Source organism: Crocodylus siamensis, chromosome 6 (assembly GCF_052110815.1).
Source record: "Crocodylus siamensis isolate JL-2025a chromosome 6, ASM5211081v1, whole genome shotgun sequence".
Lineage (NCBI taxonomy): Eukaryota > Metazoa > Chordata > Crocodylia > Crocodylidae > Crocodylus > Crocodylus siamensis.
In genome coordinates this window covers 33061725-33079683 of record NC_143400.1, presented here as the reverse complement: position 1 = coordinate 33079683, position 17959 = coordinate 33061725, and the positions used below count along the sequence as shown (strand labels likewise).

At 53.6% G+C, this 17959-nt stretch overlaps 1 protein-coding gene across 1 annotated transcript; it reads right to left on the bottom strand.

The window, feature by feature from the left end:
• Positions 1-1708: 1708 nt before the first annotated feature.
• On the bottom strand, positions 1709-16530 carry PLAT (plasminogen activator, tissue type). The gene is made up of 14 exons (XM_090053412.1): positions 16397-16530; positions 11155-11258; positions 10215-10254; positions 9679-9810; positions 9249-9362; positions 8693-8867; positions 7974-8065; positions 7578-7752; positions 7112-7197; positions 6530-6725; positions 5808-5944; positions 5587-5727; positions 3688-3836; positions 1709-2915 (listed from the first exon to the last, which is right to left on the bottom strand). The coding sequence occupies exons 2-14, from the start codon at positions 11215-11217 to the stop codon at positions 2757-2759; spliced, it is 1659 nt and encodes a 552-aa protein (XP_089909538.1). The 5' UTR covers positions 11218-11258; positions 16397-16530; the 3' UTR covers positions 1709-2756.
• Between the last annotated feature and the right edge of the window lie 1429 nt (positions 16531-17959).

Sequence of the window (17959 nt, the reverse complement as noted above, 5' to 3'; positions counted from 1 at the left end):
CTGAGCAGCTGCTGCAATGTCTGTGACGGCGCATTGAGGTTCTTGCCTGTTGGCATGTTTTGTTCCATATTGCTAGACCTGCTCCTGAGGAAAAAAGCCTCATCCTCCAGAGCCTGGCCAGTCCCGTGGACAGAAGACACTTCTCTGCCTTCATGCTGTGCCTGTCGAAGCCTCTCTCCAATGAAGGTGCTTGCTGGTTTGTAGGACACTGCTCCCCTACTTCGCTGTGGGTGCAGGCTGAGTCCCACCTTAAACAGACTGGAGCCCTTCAAACAGCCTTGCTGCCTCCAGAGCCTGCTCCCCTGCTGAGTCAGCAACCTTCCTGCAGTTTGTGGCAGGTCTCCCTGTAGTTTGTGGCTTCTACAAGGTGACTCAGAGAGGGGCTCCAGTCTTCTAAAGTGGCATCCTCAAACCTGGCACCTAGGTTGCTTTCTCAAATTAAACAGAGCCCTCTTTGCTCACAGCGGAGCAGCCCTAGGGGGGTGGGCCCATGTTCCCGTCTCCCTCTGTCCTGAAGCTGTTTTCATTTATTTTTTTTCAAACAGCATTGTATGATTACCCAGGGGAGCCTCTCAGCTGTGTTTTTCTTGGGATACACGAAATAAAATGTCTGACTCAGGCTCACGTGGTCACCACAAGCTTGGCAGTAACACATCCCCCTGTCGGCCCCTTTAGGTTCTGGTTAATGAACTGCCTGCAGATACCAGAAAGCTCCTTGACTCTGGGAATAGTTCTACAGAGAGCTAAGCCAAGGGGAGCAAAGGCCACACAATGCATCATTTTCCTCCTTTCTTTGCCTCTTGCAGCTGTTGTGACTGAGATCCTCTCTGTGGAGGATGACTGCAGTGTTGACTGAATAGCCAGGCCCCATGCAGGAGAGAGACAGATCATCTACAGAGCCATAATGAGCGAGTCCTTAGAGGCACAGACCACCTGGCTCATGCTAGGGCGCACTTTGGGGACAATCCTGTTTGGTTTGGTGGGATTGCTTGGAGGCCTTGAGTGATCCTTTGTGGCAGCAGTTGCAGCTCAGTGTGGGAGAGGTGGGCAGGCTCTTAAGAGCACCCAGGGCTACAGGTCCTCCCCATCACTGAGTAGCACCGCGCACACAGTGTGACAGATTGAGCCTACCAATAAGATGAGCTTTAGACAAATCCTAGGGGTGCCTGACATGTGATATGGGTAATATTGGTGCTAAGCTATTCTCTGGGTTTTGGGACTTTCTGGCTTAGCTGCTATTTGGTGGCAGTTTGAAGGGAAAGGGCAGGATGCAAAGATGGAGCTTAGCTGAAAAGACTCTCAGAGAGAGATTCCTGAGTGCACAGGGTTGCAGGGACCAGTCTGAGCACAGCAATTGATATGGGAAAGGGAAAGAGGTTCCTGGAGAGTCCCAGGCAGGAGGGACAGTGAACAGGGGGCTAACTAGTTCAAGCAAGCTCCTGCTTCCATCATCTGCTCAGAGCGTAGGCCTGGGTTTTGCTGCAAAACTACCAAGAACCAAAAAAGCCCCGTGGTGCATTGCTGTAGGAACAAGCAGCCCATGGCCATGGCTGTGCTGTTCGCACTGGAGCCAGGCTCTGCCTGTGTGAACAATCAAAGTAAAATGAGGATCAGAAGGGCTTAATTCCAGCCAGGATCCTTTCCCCGCTGACAGTGATGGGTCAATGAAAAGTAGCCCTGTCCTGTATAAGAGACACTGAAACTTGGCAGTGAGAGCCATGCTGATCTGTGTGTTCATGTCACCTTTAATGTTTCTGGGGACAAGCCTGGGCTTGCCAACCCCTCAGGCATTGGTGGGAATCCATAGTCAAGTGTACACACTTACACACATGCATGCACATGGGGAGTGGAGGAATGTTCCAATATCTACAGAAGTACAAAAATAATCTTTCTCAAATCTATAGAAAATACATGTGCCTGGACATAGGGGCCTTTGGGGAAGTGAATAGTATCACAGCATGTCTGTTCCTCTACAGCTCCTAGGCAGAAGCAGCACATGCCTGGCAGTGCCTGCTGTGGGTAAGGCAGCTCCCTCTGCGGGAGGCTCTTGCTGGGCCCTGTGCACTGCCAAGGCCTGGGGGTGGGTGCAAAGAGGCGAATTCTTCTTCGGTTGCAGGCTTGGTGTGTGATCACTCTCTGCTGCTTAATGTGGGATCATGAACTTTACCTGACACACACTTTGGACCCAGAAGGACAACTCCTTTGCACCCGGCCTACCAAGCTCATTGCATCCTTGAGCACACCCTGATGAGGTGGTGCAAGGGCCAAACAGCCTCACAAGAGTGTGGTGGTAGGTGTGAGGTGCAGCCCATGCCTCATGGCAGGGAGGGAAGGATCAGACATGATGTGGCCACATGCTGCACACAACACATGCACTGGTGCACAGTGCAAGTGCTGCTTCCTACTCTGAAGGAAGGAGATGGTTGCTCTCAGGAGCCAGACCTGTCCCCTCTGCCTTGGTGCTCTGCCATTCTCAGTACAGCATCACCTCCCAGGGGCTGCAGGGCCTCCTGCTAGATGCTGGGGTTTGCTGCAGGGTTTTGTGTGTCTTGTATTGTGCCTTGGCGCAAAGTAACTCCTAATAGTCCCGAATGAGGAAAGAGAAAGTACCTAGCAGGAGTGTCTCTCACATCCTGCGCTGCTGTGCGCCTGCCTCTTGGGCAGACGTGGGCCTCTAGACGGCAGCTTCTGGTGGTACTCTAAGCACTTGGGGAGTGGGGGCATGACCACAGGGTTCAGATAGTCCACCATCTCCCTTAGGAGTTCATGTTGTCCTGGATCCAGCCAAGGTAACGAGTGACGTTGGTATAAACACCTGGCATATTTTTGTTCCCACAGCCAATTCCCCAGCTTATGATGCCAATCAGATGCATGCGATCATCCTTCATGCAGACCAGAGGCCCTCCAGAGTCACCCTGCAGGGAGAAAGCAGGTTAGTAAGAAGCACCTTTGCTGTTTCTCTTTGACTGATACAAGGCTACAGGGATTGTGACACTGTCTCATAGTAAGTATCCTGTGTGGGTCCATCCTATTTCCTGTGCACTGCCAAGGCGAGGGGTCATGTGGGGCCTTGTCTTCAAAGGGGTCCAGCTTCAAGCGCAGCCAGTGACAATCCTTTCAAAACCAAGCTGTGGTGTGCCAGGCAGGCTCCCTGGGCCCCTCTGTGACCATGAGGAAAAGGGTGAGATGCTAAAGGCCTTTCTCAGGCCAGTGCTTCCAGAATCCTCGTTGCTCTTCCAACCCAACAGGATAAAGGGTGCAATTTAATGGCGAGAACAAGGTTTTTCAGGAGCTGTGGAAGCTGGTGAGGCTGTTAGGACCTAAATCTACTATCATCCCAACTACCCACAACTGTTCTTCCTTTTCTCTGCACCTACTTGCTATCAGACACCCCTTGTGAGGCCCTCACGGTATTCTCCTCTGACAGAATCGTGGGAAACCCTGCACCAGGTGGGGTTTCCTGCCCAGTTATCAGTGATGTTTCTGCTGTTTGGATTTCAATACCCATTGTCCTTGGTTTGTTTAGGCAAGTGTGACCTTTCTTCCCAGCCACTGGGAAACTTGTGGCTTTGAGGAGAATCTGATGCAGGGCTGCTTTGTCCCGGTTTCCCTGCATCATCTCTGTGTTGTTAACTGGACGCTTCATGGAGGACTTGAAAGAAAAAGACAGGGCTCTGGCAGGCTTACCTGGCAGGCATCATCCAGCTGCCTGGTGTCCCCTGCACACAGCATGTTTTTGGTGATCGTCCGGTTCTCAAGGTGCTGCGATGTGCACTGGCTGGCTGGGAACAGGCGGACGTGACCTTCCTTCAGGCGCTCGGAGTAGAAGGGAGAATCTGCAAGAGAAATGGATGCACATGTGAGCTTTGTGACTTGCCTCTGCTCTGTGGATAGTTCCAGGTGGGTGGGGGACTGGGAGGCTGTGAATGGAGATGCAGAACAGTCGCTTTTCCTATTCCCCTGCTTGCCATTGCTGTTCTTGAAACCCCTGGGGTTCCCGTGTCATCAGCTATCAACTTTGGGTCTGTCTGGGAGTAGACACTGCTCCTCTCGGATGACGCTATTGTCCCAAATTGCTTCCATTAACAGGCTTCCTGGGCCTTTATGGAAGCTGGAAATGGAGCCTCTCATGGGCTTCACAGGCATAGATTCATAGACTGTAGAGTCGGAAGGGACCACAGCGGATCATTGTGTCTGACCCCCTGGCAGGAAAGAGGACCGAGGTCAGACGACCCCAGCCAGGTGACTGTCAAACCTCTTGAGGACCTCCAAGTTAGGTGATAGTACTACCTCTCTTAGAAACCCATTCCAGATTCTAGCCACCCTTCCTGTAAAAAAAAAAAAAAAAAAAAAAAATTCTTCCCAATGTCTAACCTAAATCAACAGCCCAAACTTGTTTTTGATAGAAAAATTGAATTGTATAAAGCTGGGATGGGGTTGCTGGGGAGGAATCATGAACTGTTTGACGGGTTATGGCTTTCTGGGATTAGGCTTGCTCTAACCAAAACCAGATGCCCTCTCTGTGTACACACAGCCTCGGTGGTACAGAATGGTGTGTAAAGGGATTGGAATGTGTATGTTTCTGTATGTTATGGCTACGCTGAATGCAGAGAGGGCAGAGCTTTTCTTTTGAGGTGGCTGGGATCTAGCCCAGTTGGAGCTGGACTTGCACGAGGGGTGGAAGCATCATTGTTTTTAATCCATCGAGTAATTTTCAATTGTAAACTCTCCGCTGCAAACAGCTCCACCAGAACATGCTCCGAGTTCTGCAGGAAGCTGATTCTCAATGGCGCTTACTCCTGTTTGTTTTACAAGCACAATGGTGTATTTATTTTGCAAGTATGCTATTAGAGTAGCTTAAAAAGGCTCCTGATAGTTGGTACGAAGCCTCCATTGTGCTGGGTTCTGCACAAACAAACAGGTTTGTGCCTCAGACAAACAGGTTCCTGCCTCAAACACCTTGCACTTTAAAGACCAGATGAAAAAGGTGGATGTATCAAGAGACAGGAAGGAGTGAGGAGGAGGAAAGTAGTGGGGAAAACTTGTTCGTATACAGGCTGACTCAAAGGTACACCAGTAGGAGAAGGCTTGTTAGCTGCGTTTAAATATAGTCATTAGAAAATCCTCCAGCTGAGCTTTTAGCTGGATTCGAGATATCTGCTATTGCTGGTCTGCTCTTTGCTAGGCATTGCTCAGGAAACGGACCTTTCAGGAGTGTACTGGTTCTGTGCACTGTGCTCTGCAGCACCCCTGTGCAGAAGAGTTCATTCCCTCACAGAGACTGTGCAAGGGAGCCCTAGATGTAGAAAAGAATTTGGAGTCACGGCTGTTGCCTTCTGCCCAACTGCTCCCCCATGCCAGGGTCTTACTCTTCCCTGCGCATTAAGGTTTCAGATGAGAGAGGATTCTGTACCCCGTGCAGAGGGAATGGAGCGGAGAGTACAGAGTGAGCTTGGCAGAACTAGGCCATGCAAGTTGTAATGCTGATTTATAGCCCATCGAACCTGGGACTGGCATGTCCTCCCCATGCTGATGTCTGAGAACCCCATGGAGCAGTATCCTGCACAGGGAGCATCCTCTACTTACATGTCTCATGCTTTCCATAGCCGGAGATCTCGCACTCTGTCCAGTCAGGCAGCTGCAGCCCTGGCTCTGGGAGGCAGGCTGTGCGAACGGTATCTGTTTCAGTAGTACACTTGGCTGACTCGGACCTCAGCTGCAGCAGAGCTGGAGGGGGAGAAAGTGTGTGAGAGAGAAGAAGTTGGGGGCTGACGGTGCTGTTTGGCCTAAGGGACAGGAGTTCTCACCAATGTCATTGTCATAGGTCTCTGGGTCAAATTGGTTGTGCACAATGTACTTCTCCACCTGGAATTGCTGCTCATTCTCCCCAGGGATCACTCGATAAGTCCTGCCCAGAATGACCTTCAGCTGATGAGCCTGATACCTGAAGAGGGACAGAGCTTTAGTCGCCCTCCTCTGAAAGAGGTGATCCTTCCCTTGAAGGTGCTGCTGCCTCCTTTCCTGTAGCCTTATTGCAACTTAATTACCTGGGGAGTCTGGACTTACTTCCAGAGACATCTCCTCTCCTTCACTTATAACACTGAAAGCCCCCACAGGAGCAGAGGTGGGCCTGGGCTTGCTTGCTTGCATTAACCCCATCAGGCAGTGGTGGAGGTTACAGTCTCTAGTTGAGTGAGCCCAGACCATAGTTGTTGCAGGTGCCAGTGTGCCACTGCTCTTGTGGGAAGACCAAGACCCTTTGTGGCAAGCAAGGGGTCTGCTGAGAAGGGACCTGGTCAAGCTGTGCTCCCCCCGAAGCAGTTTGTGGGCTGGGTGGTCCCCCTCTATTGATAGCTGAGGGAAGCCGTGTGGGGAGCAAAAGTTTTTGCAGGGCATATGCCCTCCCTCTGCCTGGGCCAGCCGCCACCCAAATACCATGTCTCCTAAAGGGGCAGTTAGGGCTTGCTGCATGCTTCTGGTCCCTGTTCTAGCTCTTGGAGGGGAGGCGTAGGCTGGGTCCTTCACTCACCTTTCCTGGAAACAATGGGCAGCTGACAAGACCCAGCAGGAGCTGATCAAGATCCCACCACACAGGAAATGCTCCCCAGAGGCATGCCGATACTTGGCAAAGATGGCTGCTTGCCATGGGTGTGAGGCGATGTCTGTGTAGAAGCCCCTCGTGATCCGGAACTGGGGCACGCTGCGCTGCCGCTGGCCGCAGGTGGCTGGAGGTGACAGATACAGATGTAGGTTTTCTCCCTTGTCCTGTGCCTTCCTGTCTCCTGTGCTGAAAAGCCTCTAAAGGCTTGGCATGTGCTGAGCCAGCCCTGGACATGAAGCTGTCAATGCCCTAATCTGACCCTGTCCCTGAAAACCATTCACAGGGCACCAGGAAAAACACAGCAAGGAAGCTGTGGCTGTCCCACCAGCTCCGCTGCCTGCCTTTGCTTGAGAAGGGCACTGGTGTAAGAGCCCCAAGCTCCCATGTTGCTGGTGTGGTCCCATTCCAGCTCTTAACTAGCTGGAGGAGCTGGAGTGGAACCAGTGTGAGCAAGAGCAGGGGTCACTCTCAGGAAGAGGGAGGTAGGGTGGGGAAGCACAGGGCCCTTACAGCAGGCAGGCACATCACAGTACTCCCACGTGAGCCGGCCTCGCGTCTGCACGTGGCACCAGGGCTTGGTGTCGTTGTCCGGGTTCCTGGAACAGAGAAGGGGCATAGTTCAGCTTCTTAGACCTGCAAAGACTTTGGGGTGAATAGGACAGCTAACAAAGCATGATATCTCTCTGTGAGCTGTCCATGTCCTGGTGTACCCCTAGCATGATGGCTCTCAGAGAGCTGTCTGCATCCTGGTGTTGCCTGGGGATAGGCGGAGGCACTGGTGTTTCCTCTATGTGTGTGGAGCACAACATTAGACAGGTTGCATGTACGTGCCTCTGCCTCCTTGCCAGGCAGGGCCCTTCCATGGAGCCTGTGCAGCACCTCTGCCCTAATTCAGGGGCAAGGTCTGAGCCCCGACACGGGACAGGGAGGCAAGGGAGGTTCCTGCTATCTGTGTGATTTCCCCCTGCCTACCCACCGGCAGAAATTGTGGCTCCCGAGGCCCAGCTCCTGGGCGTTGCTCTTCCACGCAGTGTAGACATTGCCGGCCAAGGCTCTGGAGTCCCAGTGCAGGCAGGTGGCCCCAGAGCGGGTGGTGCTGTGGCTGCCCCGATACTTTGTGCCCTGTCCAGAGGAGCACTCATCCTTCTTACCTGCAACAGGAAACCAACTGTTCACCAGCAAGATCCCACGGATGCTAGCTGCAGCACCTTTCTCCCCAGCCAGACGCCCCTTCCAAGAGCCCACAGCTGCATCAGGCAGGCTATTGACTTCTGCACCTTTGCAGCCATAGTGAGGGCCTCAGTGTGAATGTACAGGGAATCCTTAAATCCACTCCATGGTGTGCAGATCCCATGGCTTGCATTGCACATACCTTTTGAGCAGGAAGGCGTGCTGCAGTACTCCCAAATGTACCTTCCCCCTCGGTAGATGTAGCACCAGGGCTTGTCATCCTTGTCTGGGTTTCTGAGAGAGAACAGACACGATGCATATAGCTCCATAACTATGCCTGGCTCCTTCCTGACTTGCTGCTGAGTTCAGTGACTTTGAGTGAGGATTACGTAGGAGTCGGGACATGACAGGGCAGCAGGGGTGGCATGTTATGTACAAAGCAGCTTGGGGAGTGTTTTTTAAAGAGGACTTGGATAGGCAGTTGGGAGCAAAGTAGCTCTGCTGGAGAGGGAATTTGGGCAGAAGAAGGGCTGAAGAAGGGCTGAAGCAAGTGATGCAGGCAACTCGGAGAAGAGTAAGTTTCCCCAGGGGACCTGCGCCATGCTCGCTGGCCCCCTCCCACCCATGGCATGTTGCATTATGGTGGCTATAGCTTATGCAGACAGGCCCAAGCCAGGCTGGGCACTGAGAATCACCAAGTGCTTCCCTGGGCTCAGGCTGGGGCAGTGGGTGTAGGAGTGACTCCACTGTCTCCACACCTAGGATGGCTCTAGCACATTCATGCTAGATGCATCTCGGGGCAGCGGGACCAAGGCAGCCCTCTGCAGCATGCTCTGTGGAACCCGGCTGTGTGCAACCTTCCCTGCACCCTGTAAAGTACCTACCACTGCTAGCCCGCTCCCTGCGCCCCTGGGCTCTCACCTGCAGAAGTTGTGGTTGCCGAGTCCCAGCTTAGCAGCATCCGCTCGCCGCCCATTGTACCTATTCTGCGCCAGGGCAATAATGTTCCAGTTCAGGCACTCGGCTCCACTCACTGTCATGCTCCATGTCCCTCGGTACTCTGTGCCCACATCCCTGTAGCACTTGTCCTCAGTATCTGAGCAACAGAGGGCACAATGGCAGTGTCAGGCTGGGATCCCAGGCAACCTCTGCTTCCAGCCCTGAGCAGCTGGGGTCCGTTGCCCCTTTTGCCCCTGTTCCCTCAGACAGGGCCTGTAGATCCTGCTGTCAGGCACTCGGCACAAGTACCCTGACAAACAGGACTGTCAGAGCCTGTGTGCGCATAGGGGCCTCTGAACCGGGGCTCAAGGGTGCTTCGTGAGATGTGTTTGCTTTGCCATGGTGGGTGTCTCTCTTTCTGCTGCAGCCCAAGACCTTCTGTGGCATCAGCAGTGGCATGAGTGGAGCCCGCTGCACTCCAGCAGCCTCTGGGTGCTGCTGTTGTGCTACCTAGTCGGGCCGCCTGCTGCACACTCACCAATCTCGCACTGCTGCCCGGAGAAGCCCCGGCGGCACAGGCAGATGAAGTGCTGGGGGGAGTAGAGCGCTTGCCTGCACCGGCCACCGTTGTAGCACTTCTGTTCAGCGCAGGCTGTTGGCAGACACAAGCCAGGAAGCCGTGTTAGGTTTTCATAGGGAGAGGCTTCAGGGAACGTATCCCCATGCAACCCCACCCATCAGCCCCCATAGGCCTGGTCTCCCTCTTCTGCCCCATGCCCCTCCTGTCCTCTGCTCTCTCTGCTCCCCCTGGCAGGTGTGTTGGCTTTTCTCAGGCCTTGCCTGCACTCCTAGTCCTGCCACACTGAGAGGCCTGTCTAGGGTCTCTGCAGGACTGTCCCACCCCATGGGCAGTGCTCCTTGGGAAACACCAGCGTACGCATCGCTTCTCCCACACATGTTGTACTCACTTATGACGGGCACAGTATGGCAGAAGCTTTGGCTTCTCTCGCACCGGCAGTACTCCACCCTGGATCCTGCTAGGCGCAGCCAGGTCTGCCCTGGCTGATAAATCTGTTGGAATGAGGAGTCCCTGCAAATGGCTGCAATGGAGACAAGAAACTGTCCTTAGAGATTGAGAAACGGGGTTTTCCGAGCATGGAGACTCGTACCCCATCCTCTTTCAGTGGGGTGGCCCTAGCAGGGTGCTCCCCTCCCCAGACAAGCCATCACATCCTTGTCCCTGTGGTAGCCGGAGGTAGCACTGTGGTCTCCACAGCTTGCCTGTGAGTGGGGGAGGAGAGAGAGCTTCCTTCTCCTCTCAGCTAGGTGTGGATGTGGCAGCTTGCCCACCCCACCATCCCTATCAGCTGTACCCAAACCTTTCTTTGCAAAGCCAGGGAGAATGGTTGGGGCCCTCTGGCTTTGCTCCATCAGCATCAGCCTGCTTTTCTTTGCTCCCTTGCTTGGCCCCAGTCAAGGTGGGGGTCCCGCCTGTCTGCCTCACCTGGTGATCGGGCTCCCCGTCTGAGGCGGACGTGAAACTCCTGCAAGCAGAGAAGTAGGAAGGGTGTCTGAGTCCAGTTGGCTGGTCATGTGGCAAGTACTACCTAAATCCAGTCTCCCTTATTTAGTAGGCACTGTGAGTCTGGACACTCCTACCTGCCCAGTACATGGGACAGGAGGAAGGGAAAGGTGCCCCAGCCACACACAGCAGTAATAGTGAGGGCCACGTGCAAGCTGGCTTACGTGCCTGGGTTATGCGTGATCCCTCTGGTTACACAAGACTTTCACATGTGAAGTACCCTGGTCTGTGCCTGCTTTAAATGTAAACCATAAGACCTCAGAGCTGGGCTGGGTGTGGACGGGAGATGGAGGGCAGCCACTAAGGCTTGTGAAATAGAAATCCTCTTGTATCAGGAACCTGCCTTAGTCTGGCAGCAGCAGAGAGCAGTGCTAGTGGGGGTGGTTTGGAGTGACTGCCTCCTGAGGAAAGGTCATGTCTAAGAGGTGTCTGGGTGCTGAAGTCAGAGCTGGAGGGGAAGGCGGGGAATGGGAGGACCCCTTTGTGAATGGAAGGAGGTGAGAATTACTTGTGAAGGTGCTAGGATGGCTGTTAGTAAGGACAGATCAGGGCGGAGTCCTTGATAGTGGATGGTGAAGGACATCTGACTGTCAACAGTTGCCTGGGAAGAATGGTGGGAGGCCTTTACGGGACACAATCAAAAGTGGAGGACAGGGTGAAGTCCCAGCCTGACCTTGGGGCTGAATACTGGGGCCTTGTTTGGGCTTTTCTGTCTCCAGTTTTTGGCACCGCTTAATTGTTCCTTATCCTGACCAGCAAAACCAGCCAGTGTCTTGGCTAGGAATCAGCCAGTGCTGTCAGAGCTGGGACTAAGGTGCCAAAGGTGCGGCCCTGCTATGCTGGCCTCTTACCAGCCTCTTACCTGGTGCTGGAAAGTTGCGCAGGCTCCCAGCAGCAGCAGGAGACACAGGAGGGCACCTTCCATTTTGTTCCCTTCTGTTCCCTTCCAAGCAGATCTTGAAGTGTCTAAAAGGACAAAAAGAAAAAGGGGGCTCTGGGTGAGCTGTCTGCACCAGGCAGGGGCTCAGCTTCTTGGAGTAGGTGTGGGCGCTGAGCCACAGGCCTCCTGTTAGCCACCCAGCACGTTAGGGTTCAAATTCCCCCATGGGTCAGTGGCAGAACAGGCTCATCTGGACGGTGGCAATGAGGGGTGCCTGCACAGAGTTCCTGGGGTGATGCTGGGAAAAGGCAAAGACAGGCTTGGTGCTGAGGGCAAAGCTTGGGGTCCTGGGCTTGCTCAGGAGAAGTGATGCCTTAGTTAAAGAAACAAGAGTGCAAGGTCTCAAGGGGAGCAACAAGAGGTGCCCGAGAGGGAGCGTGTGCATGTTGGGGCCCAGTTGCTCTGGGTATGGGGCACTTGTAGGGCAAAAACGAGCTGGCGTCAGCTAGGGCAGAGCTGGGCAGGACTGTTTGCTGGCTGAATTGGTCTGCTTCACATGCGGAATTGGAGCCGTGACTGCCCTGTTCTTGACCCGTGTGTGCGTTGGCGTCCTGCTGCCTGGGCTTTGGGCAGGGTGCTCTGAGGAATGCAAAGAGACTGGACACCTGTTCTGGAGCATATTACCCCCCTCCACTCCTTCTCCCACCCTGGTCTCCCACCCCCTTGTTTTGCAGCTGAGAGTCAGAGAGCTGGGAGGAGTGGCCCCGCACTCGTTCACTGGTGCATTTCTGTCCTTGACTCACTTCCCCACAGTCTCAACTTTTTGTCCCTTTTGGTCTCCTCCAGCAGCGCTGCCCTTCAGACAAAGCCTCCTTCTTACCCGCCTGGAATGAGCTCTCTGCAGCTCCCGCAACTCATTCACATTTTCCATCCCCCACAATGGTAGCCCTGGGAAACGGTTGTCTCCTACCCCAATTCCCAGCTGGTCTAACAAGACCCAAGGAGGATTGGACCAGGATTCCTGCCTGCATCCCTCTTTCTGTGGGCAAGTTTGTTTGCTCCTCCGTTTGCCTTGTCTTTCTCCTCCGTGGGCAAGCGCCTAGAGCTGACCTGATCACAGTAACTATTGTGGGAAAAACCGAGGTGCTGAGATCAGTGTGCCTCTCTTCCCTGGGTTGAGCAGCTTTTCCATCCTCCTACAGCGGCTGCAGCTCAAGCTCTAGCTCTAGGGTGCAGTAGCCTCTCTGGCATCTTCCCCCTTCCCTGCCCTGGCCCATCCCTGATGAAGAAGACAGAGGGATGGTTTCCTTCCCTAAAGCAGAGTGGGGCTGGAGGGTAATGTGCTGCTGGAGGGTGGTTGCTCCAGGGTGGTGAGAGCCTTTGGCACCGAGCCTTCGGTTGCGGGGAGCATTCGTAACACAGCTTTAGTGACAAGAGGCTCCCAAACCTTCCTATGTGTCTCAGTTGACAAGACCAGCCCCAAATAGGTAAAAGCGTTGCCCTTCAGCCTTCTTCCAAGTGTGTTCTAACCTGATCACTGATCCAGGGCCCAGGGGGAGAATTGGGTTTCTATACTTAGTCCCAATTTCTGCCAGCTGGATATTCCTGCCGGCAGATGCAGCTCTGCTCTTGTGCCCCCCTTTCTCTGTTTACTTCTCTCGGGAAGCCCAGGGATGAGCAGCAATGCAGCCCTGGGCTGTGAGAGAGCCTGCGCTTTCACACATTAGGAGTTTAATCCCCATGGTTTGAATAAAGCCAGGGAGAGCAGTTGGGGTAAAGGCTGTGGGGATGCGGAGATGACAAACGGATTAGTCACAGGTCAGAAATCAAAGCTGAGAGACTACAGAGAGCTTGTTTAAAACAGGGGGTTGGCTGAAAGACAGGAGTTGGCTGCTCCAGGTGGTGGATGGAGCAGGGGCAGCAAGGGGCTGTTTGTGGCGGTGTGCTGTAGGGGGCCTGCAGGAGGTGGGTCCTCGGCGCGGCATGGGAGAGGGTCGCAGGCATTTTGAGACTGTGCAGCTGACCAATCGGGGGAGTAGCAGGCAGGATGCACCGCTTTTCCCAGCTTCAAGCCTCCCCTGCATCTCATGGGAAAACCCTTGCAGATCACCATCCCCCTAGGAGCATAGCTGAGCAGGCAGATTTCCCACAGATCCCTACAGATTCAGGCCTTTTGGCGATAGAAAATGCGCATTAAGGAAGAGTCCTCACTGAATGGCAGCCCTTTATGAAGTTCAGGGACATACTTCAGATAGGCTGGGACTGTGCTCGCTGAATGCGAGAAGAGACGCCGAAGCCACAGGACTACTGTAATGGGAGCTGCATCTCAGCCTCTCAACCAAAGATCGAGGGGCTACTGCTGAAATCTGGGCTCTTGTTTTCACCCAGGAGTCCCGGAGTCACTGCCTCGACGCTAGAAGGGGGGTGATTCTCTGAATTCCTGCAGCCGTTGCTGCGCAACCATAATTTGCACAGCCAAGTGCAACTACTGCACTTGGCCCCCATGGCTTCCACCCAGAGACGGGCAAAATCCCCTTTCCTTCTGCTAAGACCTTGCTTTGGAGCAGTGTATTTGTTGCAACTGTGCTGCTCTGGAAGGAAGCATTTTTGGCCCAGGCTTCCTTGGAAGGAAACCTCTGCGCCAGCTCTGTTGTGGAGTCTGTTAGGATTCCCTGGAAAAAAACCATTTGTGGCCAAGTCTGAGTCTCTCCAGAGAGGCCAGCAGTTGGGTTGGTCAGCTGATCACTGGGCAGTAGCCCAGCTCTGTGGACTCATAGTTTCATAGTTTCTAGGGTCGGAAGGGACCTGAGTAGATCATCTAGTCTGACCCCCTGCCATGGCAGGAAGGAGTACTGGGGTCAAATGACCCCGGCGAGGTGTTCATCTAACCTCCTCTTAAAGACCCCCAGGGCAGGAGCCAGCACCACTTCTCTTGGAAGTTGGTTCCAGATCCTAGCCGCCCTGACCGTGAAGTCGCGCCTCCTGATAGCTAGCCTAAATCTCCCCTCTGCCAGCTTGTGACTTATTCCTGGTCACTCCTGGTCATGCTCAGGGGAACAGGGACTCCCCCAATGCCTGCTGGTCCCCCCTGACTAGTTTGTAACAGGCCACTAGATCCCCCCTCAACCTTCTCTTGTGGAGGCTGAACAGGTTCAGGTTCCCTCGCCTCTCCTCATAGGGCTTGCCCTGCTGTCCCCTGATCATGCGGGTGGCCTCCTCTGGACCCTCTCCTTGTTGTCCACATCCCTCCTGAAGTGCGGTGCCCAGAACTGGACGCAGGACTCCAGCTGCGGCCTGACCAGTGCCGCATAGAAGGGGAGGATCACCTCCCTGGACCTGCTCGAGATGCATCTGTGGATGCATGCCACGGTGCGGTTGGCCTTCCTGACTGTATCTCCACACTGCTGGCCCATGCTCATCTTGGAGTCAGTGATGACTCCAAGATCCTTTTCTGCCTCTGTACTGACAAGAGGGGAGTTCCCCAGCCTGTAGGTATGGTGCTGGTTGTTCCTCCCCAGGTGCATCACTTTGTACTTGTTGGTGTTGAATCCCATCCTATTCTGATCTGCCCACCCCTGTAACCTGTCTAGGTCTGATTGGAGCCTATTCCTCCCTTCTAGCGTGCCCACATCCCCCCACTCAGGTGGAGCCTTGCTAGTTCTGATGGGGGAAGAAGGGAGCAGACTTCTGTTTCTTTCCCCCAGCAAGTTCTCTGTTAAGACCTGGGAGGGAAGCTGGTGTAGGAGGAGAACATCCCATTTAAAGCCTCTGGACAGTGGAAAGAACAATGACATGTAAAACCAGGTTTGTCCAGTTAAGTTGGTAGCTAAAGCATTGTGCCTTGCTCTTGGCCAGCCCAGAGCATTATCTTTCTACCCAGCAGTGCTTCCTGTGCCTGGTGCATCCTGGTTCCAGTGACCCTCATTACCTCCATTTGTGCCGGCTCCTACCTTTAATATGCCCATCCATCTCCAGAAGACAGATCTGTAGTTGCTGGGCAGACCTGGTATCCGGCAGGTTTGAAAGGCTGCTGACTGGTGTTTGCCAGATGTATTTTGTTAGTCTGATCCTGACCAAGGCTGTGCCTGGCCCGATCAATTAGGCTGTTCTGAACGATAAGCCGTATCTAACTGAAACCATATGGCCCTCTAAAAATACAGACTATTTACACAGCTATAAGCAGAGTTCTGCTAACAGTAACACTTCTCTAGTTGCTCTCAGCATGGCTATACCTGCAGCTCTGACCTTTACCCTTCCCAGGGACCAGAAGTTAAGCCAGAGATGAGACCAAAAGGCCAACTTTCTTGTTTTGGTGCTTGCTCTGGGAGGGAAGGCAGACACCATACCTAGCTGATGCTGTAACTTTTCAAATGGGCTTTCTGGCTGCGTTCCTGCAAACTCTAAGAGTATTAAAAGCTGTACGTCTTGTGCATAGACACCCATAAGCAAGTATTTTGTGGTGAAGTAACTGCTGTCTTCTTGCCTTGAAGAGGAGAAACAGGCAGGAGGAGAGGAGGGGGCTGAGTAGCCTGGAATGAGTGGATTTGCTTCATGCTGCTTAGCTCTACTCCCACACACCCCTCCCTGGACCTGGTGCACCTGCCTTGGGCTCGCCCCACACCCCACTTCAGATGCTGGGAGAGTAGATCGTCACTCTGCCCAGCCATGCTACAGACACAGCACTTGCTCTCCTGAACTCTCAGGAGCTAAGATGCTTTGAATCCACCATTTCTACATGCCTGGGTCCTGCAGCTTCCCCTGAGGGAAGAAAGCCAAGGGTGCCCAGCCTGATCTTTTGCTGGGAGGAGGGTGGATTATGCAGTTATGCAGCTGGGCAGCTGGGTCTCCCAAAACTTTCAGTGTCTCCCTATTTAAATTCTTTTTCTCTGTGTTCAGTGTCTTTCTCTGCAGGAGGCTCCTCTGCAGGAGGCTCCTCCCCAGGGGCTCCCAGAGTTGCTGACAGTGCTTGCAATGTTAGTCTGTCCCCTGAATTGGGGGAAGCAAGCCTTCCCTGCGGGAGCTAAGGGGGGGGGGGGCTTCTCCCCAAAAGCATGAGTCTTCCCATGCAAAGCACCAGCTCAGTGAAATCCTACAAAAGCCCTGTGCTCGTTAGTCATGGAGTAATTGTTCATAGCTAGAGTGTGACCTGCTTTACTCCCGCGGAAATGCAGAGTTTAGGAGAAAGAGGGGCTGGAGCTGCAGACAGGTGCAGAATGACACATACCTGCCCTTCTCCTCGTCTGTATGCTGCTCCTGGCCTCCGCTAGATGCAGACTGGATGTGCTTGGAATGCGTCTCTGCTCAGATCGCTCTGCACAGCGCCTGTCCTACTTTAAACCCCCAGTCCAGGGGGAGGAGACTGCTGAGGGGGAGCGTGGGGGGAAGGGATGCAACTTTTCTTTTGAAGCAGTGATGCACAGGGAGCTGGCTGTGGGGATGAGGTCAGGCTGAGGTGTGGGAGCTTGCACAGGGGAGGAAGTGCCCCTGAAGTCAGCACAGTGTATTCTGGCTCCCAGCCAACTGGTATTATTCATGGTCCTAATCTGAAAGCTGATTGTCTTCAGAGTCTCTTTCCTCTCATGTGCGCCTCACGCTCCAGGAACAGAGCAGAGGCAAACGCGACTCAGAGTGATGCAAGCAGGGCTTCAAGGATGAGGGAAGGGATTTGCCCACGCCATGCCAAAATAGATACAAGAGTTCATGTTTTCTGTAGGTCCTTAGTGTGACTGATGGTGTGCAAACCAGAGGAACGCATTGCCCTTGCTCTGAGGAATGTGCATACCTGGGCATAGGGCTTTATTTTTCAGCAGTGCCCTTTTGCAACACTTGAAAGAAAGGGTGATGTAGGCCTGGCATGGTGCCATGGCATAGCAGGGTTGCTTGAGAGGGACCTGGCAAGGAAGGGCAGGAAAGGAAATGAGAAGATAAGATGGAGAAGGCAGCAAATAGAGCTAAGCCAGCAGAACCCACTGAGCTCAAACATGCTGAGTCCCTGCGATGCTGGCCCTGAGTTTGGCAGCCTAACAGCACCCCTGAGAGGAGAGGTTTCTGCAGCCAGCTTTCCTGCTGCCTTAGCAGTGGATACTGCAGGCTCACAAGTGCCTCCTCCACATTACAGGAGTGTAGGTTGTAGTTGTGTTGGTCTAAGGACATGGGCAGACAAGGTTTTTTTGAGTAAATCTGATATCTTGTATTAGACCAATTCAAATAGTTGGTCTAATAACTATATTAGACCAGTCCTCCTGTATACAGCTTAGGTAGCAGCTCCTCAGAACGGGCTTGTCTTACTTGTTTGGACAGGAGTCCTGCATTCATAAATGTTTGGGTCAGAAGGGACCTCACTAGATCATCGAGTCTGACCCCCTGCCCTGGACGGGAAAGAGCGCTGGGGTCAGAGGACCCCAGCCAGGTGCATGTCTGGCCTTCTCTTAAAGACCTCCAAGGTAGGGGAGAGCACGCCCCCCTTGGCAGCCTAGTCCAGATTCTGGCCACCTTTTTACCATAAAGAAGTTCTTCCTGATGTATAACCTAAATCTGCTGTCTGTCAGTTTGTGGCTGTTGTTCCTAGTTATTCCAAGGGGTGGCCTGGTAAACAGAGCATCTCCTATTCCTTGCTCCCCCTGCTGATGAATTTGTAGGCGGCCACAAGATCACCTCTTAGGCTTCTCTTGTGGAGGCTGAAGGGGTCCAGGTCCCTCAGTCTCTCCTCATAGGGCTTTGCCTGCAGGCCCCTAACCGTACGAGTGGCCTCCTCTGAACCCTCTCCATGTTGTCCACATCCCTCTTG

Coding starts and splice junctions, on each gene's coding strand:
- PLAT (XM_090053412.1), bottom strand. CDS start 11,217: ATGGAAGGTGCCCTCCTGTGTCTCCTGCTGCTGCTGGGAGCCTGCGCA. Junction 7,753..7,973: donor CACGCCTTCCTGCTCAAAAG/GTATGTGCAATG, acceptor TTCCTGTTGCAG/GTAAGAAGGATGAGTGCTCC. Junction 5,945..6,529: donor GCCCATTGTTTCCAGGAAAG/GTGAGTGAAGGA, acceptor GTCCCTCTTCAG/GTATCAGGCTCATCAGCTGA.